At 41.6% G+C, this 16,683-nt stretch overlaps 1 protein-coding gene across 1 annotated transcript; it reads left to right on the top strand.

The window, feature by feature from the left end:
* Positions 1 to 10,173: 10,173 nt before the first annotated feature.
* Positions 10,174 to 11,112, top strand: LOC128638866 (olfactory receptor 6N1-like). Its single transcript, XM_053690996.1, has one exon. The coding sequence runs from the start codon at positions 10,174 to 10,176 to the stop codon at positions 11,110 to 11,112; it is 939 nt and encodes a 312-aa protein (XP_053546971.1).
* Positions 11,113 to 16,683: the final 5,571 nt, after the last annotated feature.

Raw genomic sequence — 16,683 nt, 5'->3', positions numbered from 1 at the left:
ATTAGGGGTTAATAAATATAATATAGGGGTCGGCGGTGTTAGGGGCAGCAGATTAGGGGTACATAGGGATAATGTAAGTAGCGGCGGTTTACGGAGCGGCAGATTAGGGGTTAAAAATAATATACAGGGGTCAGCGATAGCGGGGGTGGCAGAATAGGGGTTAATAAGTGTAAGGTTAGGGGTGTTTAGACTCGGGGTACATGTTAGAGTGTTAGGTGCAGACGTAGGAAGTGTTTCCCCATAGGAAACAATGGGGCTGCGTTAGGAGCTGAACGCGGCTTTTTTGCAGGTGTTAGGTTTTTTTTCAGCTCAAACAGCCCCATTGTTTCCTATGGGGGAATCGTGCACGAGCACGTTTTTGAGGCTGGCCGCGTCCGTAAGCAACTCTGGTATCGAGAGTTGAAGTTGCGTTAAATATGCTCTACGCTCCTTTTTTGGAGCCTAACGCAGCCATTCTGTGGACTCTCAATACCAGAGTTATATTAAAGGTGCGGCCAGAAAAAAGACAGCGTTAGGTACGCGGGTCGTTACCAACAAAACTCTAAATCTAGCCGTATGTAAATGGTTGTTGTTTTTATTCATTTCGGATACGTTTTTTTATGTGGTTTTATAGACTTTATGGTCGTATGTGACCTTCCTGCTTTGTAAACTTGTTACTGCCTTATGTATATAATTACATGTCTGAATAAACATCCTTTGTATATAGTAGCCCCTGGCCCTGCCCCTTTTTACCTAAGGTTTAAGGACTTCTGACTAGCTGTACACGTGGAGGTGAACTCGCATGCAGTTTGAGTGTGTCCAAGGGAGCAGTTTGATCCAGGCAGGAGATTTCCCAGAGGAGGAGCATCTGCTACTATATCACAAGTGCCTTTAACATACCTCATACGTTTGAGGTGGAACCACGTGAGTGTGCTGCATATTTTTTTATTTAAAGTCCCCTAGGGGCCTATTTATGAAAGCGTCAACAAAAATACGCTTGAATTCCGCATCGTAATTGTTGCGAGATTGATCCGACCTAGTTATCAAAGCGCCAAGATCGTCAAATGTTGAAATTTGTGACGTAACATACTGCGATCTCAATCCGACGCAGATCGATGCTTACGTCACAAAAGATGTTCCGAATTCACATTCGCCTCTATTTGACACTTTTTCCAATTTATCAAACTTCTAACAGGTACGCTCGCGGCTATTCCGACGCATCATACCTGGTTTTCAAACCGCCACCCTTGAGGCGGCGGATGCCATATAAATCAATGGGTTTCTGAAAGCAACAAAAGCTTATGTTCGATGCTGCAAGAGAATGAAGCATACCCCATTGATTTCTATGGTTGAAAAAAAGTTATGTTTACACCTAACACTCTAACATAAACTCTGAGTCTAAACACCCCTAATCTGCCGCCCCCGACATCACCGACACAAATAAAATGTATAACCCCTATCCCACCGCTCCCTGACACTGCCGCCACTAAATAAACTTATTAACCCCTAAATCTCTGGCCTCCCACATCACTACCACTAACTAAACCTAATAACCCCTAAACTGTCAGCCCCCACATCACCAAAAACTAAATTAAGCTATTAACCCCTAAACCTAACTACCCCTTAACTTTAAATTAAAATTACAAGATCCCTATCTTGATATAAATTAAAACTTACCTGTAGAATTAAAATAAACTAATTTAAAACTATAAATTAACCTACCCTAACTATTATACTAAAATTAAATTAAACTACCAATTAAATAAACTAAATTACATATTAAAAAAACCTAAGTCTACTAAAATGATTTACATATACAATTAAACATTATTACAAAGTCCTAAATTACCAAAAAACAAGCAAACACTAAATTACGAAAAATAACAAACGAAATTATCCAAAATAGAAAAATTTACACGTAATCTAATAGCCCTATCAAAATAAAAAAGCCCCCCCCAAAATAAAAAACCCTAGCCTACAATAAACTACCAATGGCCCTTAAAAGGGCCTTTTGTTTTTGATAATTTCTTTTGTTATGTTTCGTAATTTAGTGTTTGTTATTTTTTGTAACTTAGAGGTTTTTTTGTTTGTAATTTAGGACTTTTTGCTTTGTCCTCTCGGTATTCTTAGTTGAAAGCTAAACCTAAGAGGTCCATATGCTAATTTCTTAGACCTTGAAGGCTGCCTCTAATCTAAATGCATTTTTACATGTTTTTCACCACTAGGGGGCGTTAGTTCATGTGTTTCATATAGATAACATTGAGCTCATGCCCTTGAGCACTGATTGGCTAAAATGCAAGTCTGTCAAAAGAACTGAAATAAGGGGGTAATCTGCAGAAGCTTAGCTACAAGGTAATTACAGAGGTAAAATGTGTATTATTATAACTGTGTTGATTATGCAAAACTGGGGAATGGGTAATTAAGGGATTATCTATCTTTTAACACAACAAAAAATCTGGTGTTGACTGTCCTTTTAAATATGTATTTCTTAATATATATAGTAATGTTAATTTAAAATATATATCTATACCAATGTATCTATAGCATTATATATATATATATATATATATATATATATATATATGTATATACAGATAAATATGGAAATAATTTATGTATTTACAAAACAATACACATAAATAGAAATACATATGTTCACACTATATATATATATATATATATATATATATATATATATATATAGATATATATAGAGATATATATATATATATATATATATATATATATATATATATATATATATATATATATATATATATATATATAAAGAAAGTTCATAGGTATATGCACTCTCACCAACAGTTCAACTGCCAGGGTGCTCTCAAAGAATCAATAGTAGTGTATAGGATAAAGCACTCTCTGGACTTCAGACTTCAAGCGTGATAAAATGTATTAAGTGTATTAATAAATTTTATCACGCTTGAAGTCTGAAGTCCAGAGAGTGCTTTATCCTATACACTACTATATATATATATATATATATATATATATATCCTATATAATAAAAGGCCAAGTGTGTTTGTCCGAAGCTGTCATGCGCAGTAGACACTGCACATGAGGACAAACACACCTGGCCTTCAACACTGCAGAGTGAGTAATGGGCCGGCTGGGCATGGGCGTGGCCGGGCGTGATGTGGGCGTGACCGGACGGGGCAGAGCCGGGCAGCCGTGACATGGGCGGGCCATGCGGGGTGTGGGCGGGGCCGTGTCGAGAGCTCAAAAGAGCTCCAAAGAGTGGGGATTAGGGAGAGAGCAAAAGAGACTTAGAGACACAGGGGGAGAGTGAGATCAAAAGAGATGAGATAGTGAGAGCAAAAGAGAGGGAGAGAGACAGCAAAAGAGAGGGGGAGGGAGAGCTCAAAAGAGGGGAGATAGAGAGAGGAAGAGAGACATCAAAAGAGAGGGGGGAGGGAGAGCAAAAGAAAGGGGAGGGAGAGAGGGATCAAAAAAGGGTAGATAGAGAGAGCAAAAGAGAGGAAGAGATACAGCAAAAGAGAGGGGGGAGAAAGTGGAGAGAGACAGCAAAAGAGAGGGGGAGAGCGCATAAGAGGGCAGAGAGCGCAAAAGAGGGCAGAGAGAGAGCGCAAAAGAGAACAGAGAGAGAGCATAAGAGAGGGGTGAGAGAGAGCATAAGAGAGGGGAGAGAGAGAGCAAAAGAGAGGGGGAGAAAGACAGCAAACGAGAGGTGGGAAAGAGAGCAAAAGAAAGGGGAGAGAGAGAGAGCAAAAGAGGGGGGATAGAGAGAGCAAAAGAGAGTGGGGGAGAGAGAGAGCAAAAGAGGGGGATATAGAGAGCAAAAGAGGGGAGAGAGAGAGCAAAAGAGAGGGGGGAGAGAGAGAGCAAAAAAAAAAGGGGGGAGAGAGAGAGAACAAAAAAGAAGGGGGGGGCAGAGAGAGAGCAAAAAAGAGGGGGGAGAGAGAGAAAGCAAAAAAGAGGGGGGATAGAGGGAGCAAAAGAGAGGGGAGAGAGACAGCAAAAGAGAAGGGGGAGAGAGAGCAAAAGAGAGGGGGGAAAGCAAAAGAGATGGGGAAGAGAGCAAAAGAGAGGGGAGAGAGAGAGCAAAAGAGATGGGAGAGAGAGCAAAAGAGAGGGGAGAGAGAGAGAGCAAAAGAGAGGGGGTGAAAGAGAGGGGAGTGAAAGAGAGAGAGCAAAAGTGAGGAGGAGAGCGCAAAGAGAGGGGGAGATAGAGCGCAAAAGAGATGGAGGAAAAGAGAGGGGGAGAGAGAGAACAAAAGAGAGGAGGGAGACAGAGAGCAGAAAAGAGGGGGGATAGAGAGAGCAAGGGGTGGAACCGCTGTGTGTACACGGGCTTTAGGACTAGTATATATATATATAAAGGCTCAAAATTTCAGGTTGTAAGCTACTAGCCAGGTCAAAATGTTACTTGCCACTTCTGATCCTACCCACTACCTGCCCACACCACACCCACTACTCCACCCCCTCTTTGCATATGTTAAGCCATTGTGAACACATTATTGTGCAATTTTTTTTAATATTTTTTATTTTATACCTTAACAAATTAAAGGGACACTGAACCCAAATTTTTTCTTTCATCATTCAGATAGAACATGCAATTTTAAGCAACTTTCTAATTTACTCCTATTATCAAATATTCTTCATTCTCTTGGAATCTTTATTTGAAAAGCAAACATGTAAGTTTAGATGCCGGCCCATTTTTGGTGAAAAACCTGGGTTGTTCTTGCTGATTAGTGGATAAATTCACCCACCAATAAATAAGTGCTGTCCAGGGCCTGAACAAAAAATTGGCTGGCTCCTTAGCTTAGATGCCTTCTTTTTAAAATAAAGATAGAGAACAAAGAAAAGTTCATAATAGGAGTAAATTAGAAAGTTGCTTAAAATTGCATGCTCTATCGGAATCACGAAAGAAAAAAATTGGGTTCAGTGTCCCTTTAATAATGCTACATACAGTAATAGACTGACAAAAATATGTGTACAGCAATTAGCAACATCAACCTGGTGGTTCTGGGTAAGACAACAGCTGGATATAAATAGGAAGTGAGAGAGTGGAGAGAGTGCTGACAGTCATGGAAGGTCATAGCAGACCTTGAGATTTTCTTTTAATAATTATCATTTCTCCCTTTTCTCTCTTAAAGGGACATGAAACCCCAAAAAATCTTTCATGATTTAGATAAAGCATACATTTTTCTAATGTACTTCCATTATCAATTTTGCTTTATTCTCTTGGTATCCTTTCTGAAGGAGCAGTAATGCACTACTGGGAATTATCTGAACACAGTTAGCCAATCACAAGAGGCCAATGTGTGCAGACACCAATCAGCACCTAACTCCTATATAGATTTGATTTTCAACAAAGGATACCAAGATAAAGAAGCACATTCCAAAAGAAGTAAATTGGAAAGATGTTTAAAAATGTTTGCTTTATCTAAATCATGTAAGAAGGATTTTGGGTTTCATGTTCCTTTTACTATCTTTCTCTCCTAACCTCCTTTCTTTAATCTCTCTTTTTACCCTCTCACTTATCTCTCAGGCCATATCGTTTAACTCTTTATTTATTTTTTCTCAACTCTCTCTTAAAGGGACAGTCAACACAAAAATTGTTATTGTTTAAAAAGATAGATTATACCTTTACTACCCATTCCTCAGCTTTGCACAACCAACATTGTTATATTAATATTGTTTATAACCTTTAAACCTCTACATTTCTGCCTGTTTCTAAGTCATTAAAAACAGCCTCTTATCACATGCAATTTTTATTAGCGTTCACAACAGGGAAGGGCTAGTTCATGTGTGCCATATAGATAGCATTGTGCTCACGCACGTGGATTGTGGCAGACACTGCACTAATTGGATAAAATGGAAAATCTGCTACAGTGTTTCAATTTTCTTAGGCCTAGATTTGGAGTTTGGCGGTAGCCGTGAAAACCAGTGTTAGAGGCTCCTAACGCTGGTTTTAGTCTACCGCCGGTATTTGGAGTCAGTCAGGAAAGGGTCTAACGCTCACTTTTCAGCCGCGACTTTTCCATACCGCAGATCCCCTTACCTCAATTGCGTATCCTATCTTTTCAATGGGATCTTCCTAACTCCGGTATTTAGAGTCGTGTCTGAAGTGAGCGTTAGAAATCTAACGACAAAACTCCAGCCGCAGAAAAAAGTCAGTAGTTAAGAGATTTCTGGGCTAACGCCGGTTCATAAAGCTCTTAACTACTGTGCTCTAAAGTACACTAACACCCATAAACTACCTATGTACCCCTAAACCAAGGTCCCCCCACATCGCCACCACTCGATTACATTTTTTTAACCCCTAATCTGCCGACCGCCACCTACGTTATCCTTATGTACCCCTAATCTGCTGCCCCTAACACCGCTGACCCCTGTATTATATTTATTAACCCCTAACCTGCCCCCCACAACGTCGCCGCCAGCTACCTACAATAATTAACCCCTAATCTGCCGACCGCAAAGCGCCGCTACTTACGTTATCCTTATGTACCCCTAATCTGCTGCCCCTAACACCGCCGACCACTATATTATATTTATTAACCCCTAACCTGCCCCCCACAACGTCGCCGCCACCTACCTACAATAATTAACCCCTAATCTGCCGACCGCAAAGAGCCGCCACCTACATTATAGCTATGTACCCCTAATCTGCTGCCCCTAACACCGCCGACCCCTATATTATATTTATTAACCCCTAATCTGACCTCCCTAACATCACCGACACCTAACTTCAATTATTAACCCCTAATCTGCCGACCGAATCTCACCGCTCTTCTAATAAATGTATTAACCCCTAAAGCTAAGTCTAACCCTAACACTAACACCCCACTAAGTTAAATATAATTTAAATCTAACGAAATAAATTAACTCTTATTAAATAAATTATTCCTAATTAAAACTAAATACTTACCTGTAAAATAAACCCTAATATAGCTACAATATAAATTATAATTATATTATAGCTATTTTAGGATTTATATTTATTTTACAGGTAACTTTGTATTTATTTTAACCAGGTACAATAGCTATTAAATAGTTAAGAACTATTTAATAGCTACCTAGTTAAAATAATTACAAAATTACCTGTAAAATAAATCCTAACCTAAGTTACAATTAAACCTAACACTACACTATCAATAAATTAATTAAATAAAATACCTACAATTACCTACAATTAAACCTAACACTACACTATCAATAAATTAATTAAATGCAATATCTACAAATAAATACAATGAAATAAACTAACTAAAGTACAAAAAATAAAAAAGAACTAAGTTACAAAAAATAAAAAAATATTTACAAACATAAGAAAAATATTACAACAATTTTAAACTAATTACACCTACTCTAAGCCCCCTAATAAAATAACAAAGACCCCCAAAATAAAAAAATGCCCTACCCTATTCTAAATTAGAAAAGTTCAAAGCTCTTTTACCTTACCAGCCCTGAACAGGGCCCTTTGCGGGGCATGCCCCAAAGAATTAAGCTCTTTTGCCTGTAAAAAAAAACATACAATACCCCCCCCCAACATTACAACCCACCACCCACATACCCCTAATCTAACCCAAACCCCCCTTAAATAAACCTAACACTAAGCCCTTGAAGATCTTCCTACTTTGTCTTCACCTCACCGGGTATCACCGATGCGTCCTGGCTCCAAAATCTTCATCTAAGCCCAAGCGGGGGCTAGATATCCATCATCCGACGGCTGAAGAAGTCCAGAAGAGGCTCCAAAGTCTTCATCCTATCTGGGAAGAAGAGTAGATCCGGACCGGCAACCATCTTCTTCCAAGCGGCATCTTCTATCTTCATCCGATGAGGACGGCTCCATCTTGAAGACCTCCACCGCGGACCCATCTTCTTCCGACGACGACTTCCCGACGAATGACGGTTCCTTTAAGGGACGTCATCCAAGATGGCGTCCCTCAAATTCCGATTGGCTGATAGGAATCAGCCAATCAGAATCAAGTTCAATCCGATTGGCTGATCCGATCAGCCAATCAGATTGAGCTTGCATTCTATTGGCTGATCGGAACAGCCAATAGAATGCGAGCTCAATCTGATTGGCTGATTGAATCAGCCAATCGGATTGAACTTGATTCTGATTGGCTGATTCCATCAGCCAATCAGAATTTTCCTACCTTAATTCCGATTGGCTGATAGAATCCTATCAGCCAATCGGAATTCGAGGGACGCCATCTTGGATGACGTCCCTTAAAGGAACCGTCATTCGTCGGGAAGTCGTCGTCGGAAGAAGATGGGTCTGCGGTGGAGGTCTTCAAGATGGAGCCGGTCCTCATCGGATGAAGATAGAAGATGGCGCTTGGAAGAAGATGGTTGCCGGTCCGGATCTACTCTTCTTCCCGGATAGGATGAAGACTTTGGAGCCTCTGCCGTCGGATGATGGATGTCTAGCCCCCGCTTGGGCTTAGATGAAGATTTTGGAGCCAGGACGCATCCGTGATACCCGGTGAGGTGAAGACAAGGTAGGAAGATCTTCAGGGGCTTAGTGTTAGGTTTATTTAAGGGGGGTTTGGGTTAGATTAGGGGTATGTGGGTGGTGGGTTGTATTGTTGGGGGGGGGGTATTGTATGTTTTGTTTTACAGGCAAAAGAGCTGAATTCTTTGGGGCATGCCCCGCAAAGGGCCCTGTTCAGGGCTGGTAAGGTAAAAGAGCTTTGAACTTTTGTAATTTAGAATAGGGTAGGGCATTTTTTTATTTTGGGGTTCTTTGTTAGTTTATTAGGGGGCTTAGAGTAGGTGTAATTAGTTTAAAATTGTTGTAATATTTTTCTTATGTTTGTAAATATTTTTTTATTTTTTGTAACTTAGTTCTTTTTTATTTTTTGTACTTTAGTTAGTTTATTTCATTGTATTTATTTGTAGATATTGTATTTAATTAATTTATTGATAGTGTAGTGTTAGGTTTAATTGTAGGTAATTGTAGGTATTTTATTTAATTAATTTATTGATAGTGTAGTGTTAGGTTTAATTGTAACTTAGGTTAGGATTTATTTTACAGGTAATTTTGTAATTATTTTAACTATTTTAGCTATTAAATAGTTCTTAACTATTTAATAGCTATTGTACCTGGTTAAAATAAATACAAAGTTACCTGTAAAATAAATATTAATCCTAAAATAGCTATATTATAATTTATATTGTAGCTATATTAGGATTTATTTTACAGGTAAGTATTTAGCTTTAAATAGGAATAATTTATTTAATAAGAGTTAATTTATTTCGTTAGATTTAAATTATATTTAAGTTAGGGGGGTGTTAGTGTTAGGGTTAGACTTAGCTTTAGGGGTTAATACATTTATTAGAATAGCGGTGAGCTCCAGTCGGCACATTATGGGTTAATGTTTGAAGTTAGGTGTCAGCGATGTTAGGGAGGGCAGATTAGGGGTTAATACTATTTATTATCGGGTTAGTGAGGCGGATTAGGGGTTAATACCTTTATTATAATAGCGGTGCGGTCCGGTCGGCAGATTAGGGGTTAATAAGTGTAGGCAGGTGGAGGCGACGTTGTGGGCGGCAGATTAGGGGTTAATAAATATAGGGGTCGGCGGTGTTAGGGACAGCAGATTAGGGGTACATAGGGATAATGTAAGTAGCGGCGGTTTACGGAGCGGCAGATTAGGGGTTAATAATAATATGCAGGTGTCAGCGATAGCGGGGGCGGCAGAATAGGGGTTAATAAGTGTAAGGTTAGGGGTGTTTAGACTCGGGGTACATGTTAGAGTGTTAGGTGCAGACGTAGGAAGTGTTTCCCCATAGCAAACAATGGGGCTGGGTTAGGAGCTGAACGTGGCTTTTTTGCAGGTGTTAGGTTTTTTTTCAGCTCAAACAGCCCCATTGTTTTCTATGGGGGAATCGTGCACGAGCACGTTTTTGAAGCTGGCCGCTTCCGTAAGCAACTCTGGTATCGAGAGTTGCAGTGGCGTTAAATATGCTATACGCTCCTTTTTTGGGGCATGCCGACAAAACTCTAAATCTAGCCGTTAGGCTTTAAAACTATCTGATACCAAAAAAATTAGGGGATCATCTGGTTCTGTGAAACAAAATACACAATTTAAAATGTAATAGTCTGGAGCTATAAATGTTAATAGCATGTCCACTAGAATAACATGATTAAAGATCTAACCAAAAACATGTTTGATATATATTTCCACTGCAGGTCTAAACATGGAACATTGGAACAAAAGCAAAGCAACTGACTTCATCCTTGTGGGATTCCCAGCCTTGTACAGTTATGGTCCTATCCTCTTCTGCTGCCTTCTTCTTGCCTATCTCCTTACGATTAATGGAAATGTGCTTGTATTTACAATAATATGTCTAGACACACGTCTCCACATACCAATGTATTGCTTCATTGGAGTATTGTCTATCTTGGAACTCTGTTATACTACAGTAAATATACCAAAGATGTTAGTAAACTTGCTGAAGCCAAGAGAAAGTATATCTTTTACTAACTGCATCCTGCAAATCTATTTTTTCCATTCTCTTGGAGTAAGTGAGTGTTATCTACTCACTACTATGGCATATGATCGCTACGTAGCAATTTGTCATCCTCTGCGCTATTCATCAATAATGACCTCCAAATTAACTATTCAATTAGTTTATACCTGTTTTATTGGTGGTTTTTTATTTCCAGCCCCTGAAGCTATTTTAATATCCCGGCTTCCTTACTGCGGCAGTAAGGAAATTCAGCATATCTTTTGTGACTCACCAGCCCTTCTAAGCTTGGCTTGTACTGATACAACTCTTAATGTCCTTGTGGATTTTATAATCTATTGTTTTGTTATTTTGGGGACATTCATCTCTATAATGACCTCCTACATTAGGATTATTGTCACTATCATGAAAATCAGAACTTCTGGAGGACAATCAAAGGCTTTCTCAACTTGCGTTTCTCATTTGGCAGTAGTGCTTGTGTTTTTTAGTTCAATTATTTTTATGTACGTGCGACTGAGAGAAAGTTATTCTTTGTATTATGATCAAATTCTTGCAGTAATATATTCAGTACTTACTCCTATATTTAATCCAATAATCTATAGTCTTAGAAATGAGGAGATAAGAATTGCATTTAAACGAAGAATGTGTAATAGATCTTTCCGTAAATAATAGAGATGTGCAGCCAAGATATTTTGGTTTTCATATTAAATTTTCATTCCTAATATGCAGGAAAATTTGTGTCCATGAATACCAAATTTTAGTTAAACATTTGCATTTGTTTTCGTTAAAACAAATGTAAATGTTTCAAAGCTTCAATACTTAACACGCTCTGGAGAATGCGCTAACCAGATCCTCTTTTTGCCAAAGCAGGCTTAGCGCTATCAGTGAGCTAACTAAGCGTCCTGTTAGTGTGGCCAAGGCTCTGGCAAGAAGATGATAGGGTTAGTGCATTCTCCAGTGTGCGTTAAGATACTCTTTAAAAAAAAAAAAAGATTAAAGGAAATGAGCTGAGTTGGCGCACGAGTGGGAGCGATAAATAGCACTCCACTTGTAATCTAGCCCTAAATAGACAGCTTTTTTGAAAAGGTGAAATTATGCTTGCATCAAATATTTGTGGCCTTACTTGGAAAACAGTTAACTCCTTAACTCAATAAGACATGTATATACATCTTGCAGAATTTGGCCTATCAGACTGTAAGACTATATATATATATACTCCAGCACTCTCGGCTGTTATGTTACAGCCGAGAGCTGGAACTCCTGAAGTTTCAGGCATCTGCCGTATATGGAGCCGGAGGGCGATCGGTGCTCCTGCTTCATATGAGGGCAGATGCCTGATCGTTACAGATGGTGACATTAACTATCGCGGGTGGGGGTAGGTGAGGGGGAACTACGCTACAGAAAATGAATAAAATAAATAAAAAATAAATAAAAGAAATATATATATTTTAAAAAAAATGGTTTACAGGTACTGGCAGACAGCTGGCAGTACCTACGATGGTGGCAATAGTTAGGGCAGGGGAGGTTTAGAGAGCTGTTTGGGGGGGGGGGATCAGGAGGGGGGTAAGGGGAGGATCCTACAATGCAGGAAAAAAAAATATATTATTATTATTATCAGGTATTTGTAGAGCGCCAACAGATTCTGTAGCGCTGTAAACATAGTCGGTATAGAAGAACTTTTGTAGGGATCAAGTGGGTAGAGGACTCTGCCAATAGTTTCACTGTTGTAGTCGGCTCTTATGAAGTGATCTGCAAACAGCTGGGCTCATTAGCTTACATTCTAAGGGGTTCAAGGGGAAAACAAAGGAGTTAGGAAAGGTTAGTGAATGTTGTATGCATCCCTGAATAGTAGAGTTGGGGGCCAGTCTGGAGAAGTCCTGTAAATGGGAATGTGAGGAAATAACAAGAGAGGAGGTGAGGAGGAGACCGTGAGCAGATCGAAGGGGACAGGAGGGAGAGTATCTGGAGACAAGGTCTGAAATGTAGGGGGGAGCAGTGCAGTTGAGGGCTTTGTATGTCAGAGTGAGGATTTTGTGTTTAATCCTAGAGGCAAGAGGAAGCCAGTGAAGGGATTGGCAGAGAGGTGCAACAGATAAAGAGCAATGTGTAAGGAAGATGAGCCTGGTAGAGGCAGAGTTTATTTAAAAAAAATAAAATTATATTTTCCTACTGGCAGACTGTCTGCCAGTAACTAAGATGGGGGTGACCAGTGGGGGGGGGGGGGGGGGGGGGGGGTGAGGGATGGTAGGGTAGGGATCAGGCTGGATCAGGGTGTGGGAATTGTCAGGCAGGAGGGTTATCTCTACATTAGAGCTAAAATTTAATTTTTTAAGCTACCTAATTAACCCCTTCACTGCCGGGAATAATAAAAGTGTGGTGTGCAGCTTCAATTAGCGGCCTTCTAATTACCAAAAAGCAATGGCAAAGCCATATATTTCAGCTATTTCTGAACAAAGAGGATCGCAGAGACACTTTTACAACAGTTTGTGCCATAATTGCACAAGCAGTATGTAAATAACTTCAATGAGAAACCAAAAGTTTGTGAAAAAAATAACAATTATTTTTTTATTTGATAGCATTTGGCGGTGAAATGGTGGCATGAAATATACCAAGAAGGGCCTAGATCAATACCTTGGGTTGTCTACTTAAAAAATATATTTAGTTTTGACAGGTAAATAAAAATAAAACAAGGCTCTATGGGGCCGAATTATCAAGCTCCAAACTGAGCTTGATGCCCCTTGTTTCAGACAGAAGAAAATATAAGTTATGAAGTAGTGGTCTAAAGAGAGAGAGCAAAAGAGAGGGGGGAAAGAGAGGGGGAAGAGAGAAAGCAAAATTTAGGGCAGAGAGAGAGCAAAAGAAAGGGGGGGAAGCAAAAGAGAGGGGGGAGAGAGAGCAAAAAAGAGGGCAAAGGGAGAGCAAAAGATAGGGAGGTGAGAGCAAAAGGGAGGGGGAGAGAGAGCAAAAAAGGGGGGAGAGAGATCAAAAGAGAGGAAGGGGAAAGAGAGCAAAATAGAGGGGAGAGAGAGGGCAAAAGAGGGAGGAGAGAGAGCAAAAGAGGGGGGAAGAGAGAGCAAAAGAGAGGGGGGGAGAGGGAGTAAAAGAGAGGGGAGAGAGAGAGCAAAATAGAGGGGAAAAGAGCAAAAGAGAGGGGGAGAGAGCAAAAGAGAGGGGGGAGAAAGAGCAAAATAGAGGGGGAGAGAGAGCAAAATAGAGGGGGAGAGAGCAAAAGAGAGGGAGAAGAGAGAGAGAGAAAAAGAGAGGGGGAGAGAGAGCAAAAGAGAGGGGAAGAGGGAGAGTAAAAGAGAGGGGAGAGAGCAAAAGAGAGGGTCGAGAGAGCAAAAGAGAGAGGGGAGAGAGCAAAAATAGAGAGGGGAGAGAGCAAAAGAGAGGGTGGAAAGAGAGAGCAAAAGAGAGGGGGAAGAGCAAAAGAGAGGGGGAGAGAGCTTTAGAGAGGGGGAAAGAGAGAGCAAAATTGAGGGGGGAAAGAGAGAGAGTAAAAGAGAGGGGGGAGAGAGAAAGCAAAAGAGAGGGGGGAGAGAGAACAAAAGAGGGGGGGAGAGAGAGCAAAAAAGAGGGGGGAGAGAGAGAACAAAAGAGAGGGGGAGAGAGAAAAAGAGGGAGGAGAGAGAGAAAAAGAGAGGGAGGCAAGAGCAAAATAGAGGGGAGAGAGAGAGAAAGTGCAAAACAGGGGGGAGAGAGAGCAAAAGAGAGGGGTATAGAGAGAGAGCAAAAGAGGGGGAGAGAGAGCAAAAGAGAGGGGGAGAGAGAGCAAAAGAGAAGGGGGGAGAGAGAGCAAAAGAGAGGGGGGAGAGAGAGAGAGCAAAAGAGAGGGGGGAGAGAGAGCAAAAGAGATGGGGAGAGAGAGCAAAAGAGAGGGGAGAGAGAGCAAAAGGGAGGGGGAGAGAGCACAAGAGAGGGGGGAGAGAGCAAAAGAGAGTGGGGAGAGAGCAAAAGAGAGGGGGAGAGAGAGCAAAATAGAGAGGGGGAGAGAGCAAAAGTGAGGGGAGAGAGCAAAAGAGAGTAAGGAGAGAGAGAGAGAAAAAGAGAAGGGGAGAGAGCAAAAGAGAAAAAGGAGAGAGAAAAAAAAGAGAGGGGGAGAGAGCGCAAAAGAGAGGAGGTGACAGAGAGCAAAAGAGAGGAGAGAGAGATCAAAAGAGAGGGGGAGAGGACAAAAGAGAGGGGGAAGAGAGAAAGCAAAATTTAGGGCAGAGAGAGCAAAAGAAAGGGGGGAGCAAAAGAGAGGGGGGAGAGAGAGAGCAAAAAAGAGGGCAAAGGGAGAGCAAAAGATAGGGAGGTGAGAGCAAAAGGGAGGGGGGAGAGAGAGCAAAAAAGGGGGGAGAGAGATCAAAAGAGAGGAAGGGGAAAGAGAGCAAAATAGAGGGGAGAGAGAGGGCAAAAGAGGGAGGAGACAGAGCAAAAGAGGGGGGGAAGAGAGAGCAAAAGAGGGGGGGGGGAGAGGGAGTAAAAGAGAGGGGGGAGAGAGAGAGCAAAAGAGAGGGGAAAAGAGCAAAAGAGAGGGGGAGAGAGCAAAAGAGAGGGAGAGATCGGGTGAGAGAGAAAGAGGGGGGAGAGAGAGCAAAATAGAGGGGGAGAGAGCAAAAGAGAGGGAGAAGAGAGAGAGAAAAAGAGAGGGGGAGACAGAGCAAAAGAGAGGGGAAGAGGGAGAGTAAAAGAGAGGGGAGAGAGAGCAAAAGAGAGGGGGGGAGAGAACAAAAGAGAGAGGGGAGGAGCGTTGTCTCAGACCTGTTTGTGAGAGCTCCTGTGTATTGCCTGGCTGTCTAACGTCCCTCCTGGTTCCTGATCCCTGGCTTGTTCCTGACTTTGCTTTTCTCCTTGTCCCTGATTCCGGCTTGTCTGACTACTCACTTTGGCTCCTGACTCGGTTCGTATGACTGTTCGCTTTGGCTCCTGACTCGGCTTGTCTGACTACCAGCTCTGGTTTTGATTCCTGGCTTGTTATTTGTTTTGTGGACTTTTTATTATTTTTTGCTATTAATAAAGTTGTGATTATTTTTGCACTTCTCATCTCAGTGTGATTCCTGGCACCCTGACATTACACAAGGGCCATGAATCCTGATGGTGCTAATAATCCACCTTTACCTGCCATAATTTCCAGGATGGATGAACAGGATCACCGCTTGGATCAATTTGCACTAGCCCTGCAAACCCTGCTGACTCGTACTGCACATTTGGACCCCAGTGTCCCGCAAGTGATGGCTGCTTCTGTTTCTGCTGCTGCACCTAGTCCTACCAGGAGCATGTCCAGTTCTGCACCTCAGCAATATGGAGGAGATCCTAATAAGTGCATAGGGTTTTTGAACCAGGTGGGCATTTACTTTGAGATGTTACCTCAGGCGTTTCCCTCTGACAGAGCTAAGGTGGGATTTCTCATCACGTTACTTTCTGACACAGCTCTTGCATGGGCTAATCCCTTGTGGGAGACTAATAAACCTGTGATTTCAATCAAAATACCCTGAATTTGTGGCCTCCTTTTAAAGGGTATTTGATGTTCTGGCTCACTCCTCCTTTGCTGCTAAATGACTCATGTCCATTCAGCAAGGTACAAGATCTGTTGCTCAGTATGCCATTGAGTTCCGTACGCTTGCCGCAGAGGTAGGTTGGAACAATGAAGCCCTTGTTGCCACCTTCTTTCATGGGCTCTCTGATGTTAAAGACGAAGTTGCTGCCAGAGATTTACCAGAGGATCTCAAAGCATTGGTGTCTTTTTTTATCCTAATTGACATCAGACTCAGAGAGAGGCCCTCCTTTAATGAGCGCTTGCGGAAGCCTCCTGTTCCATTGTCTCCTACTTGTTCATTCCCACCCATGCCTCCCTCTCCACACCTGCCTCCTGGTCCCGAGTCACCAGGTACTGCTGAGCCGATACAGTTGGGATTCACGCGTCTCTCTGCGGTGGAGAGGGCCTTTAGGAGGAGAGAGGGGCTCTGCCTCTATTGTGGGTTACAGGGCAACCTTTTGAAGTCTTGTCTTACACGGCCGGGAAACGCTCACACCTAAGGTCCTGTCAGGGGCAGACCTTGGGTGGTTTATCCTCATCCCCGGAACCGCTAAAGGAGAAACCTTTGGTTATGGTTGTCCTTTCCTGGGTGGACTCCTCCATAGTCACCCAGGAACTTGTTGACTCCGGTGCTGCGAGCTATTTCATTGACAGTGCTTTTGTATCAAAGCACTCCATTCCTGTTTTGCCTCAGTCCATTCCACTTGCTATTGAGGCCA

The sequence above is a fragment of the Bombina bombina genome, chromosome 8 (assembly GCF_027579735.1).
Source record: "Bombina bombina isolate aBomBom1 chromosome 8, aBomBom1.pri, whole genome shotgun sequence".
In the NCBI taxonomy this organism is placed as follows: domain Eukaryota; kingdom Metazoa; phylum Chordata; class Amphibia; order Anura; family Bombinatoridae; genus Bombina; species Bombina bombina.
This window is presented reverse-complemented; position numbering and strand designations above follow the sequence as displayed.

Coding starts and splice junctions, on each gene's coding strand:
- LOC128638866 (XM_053690996.1), top strand. CDS start 10,174: ATGGAACATTGGAACAAAAGCAAAGCAACTGACTTCATCCTTGTGGGA.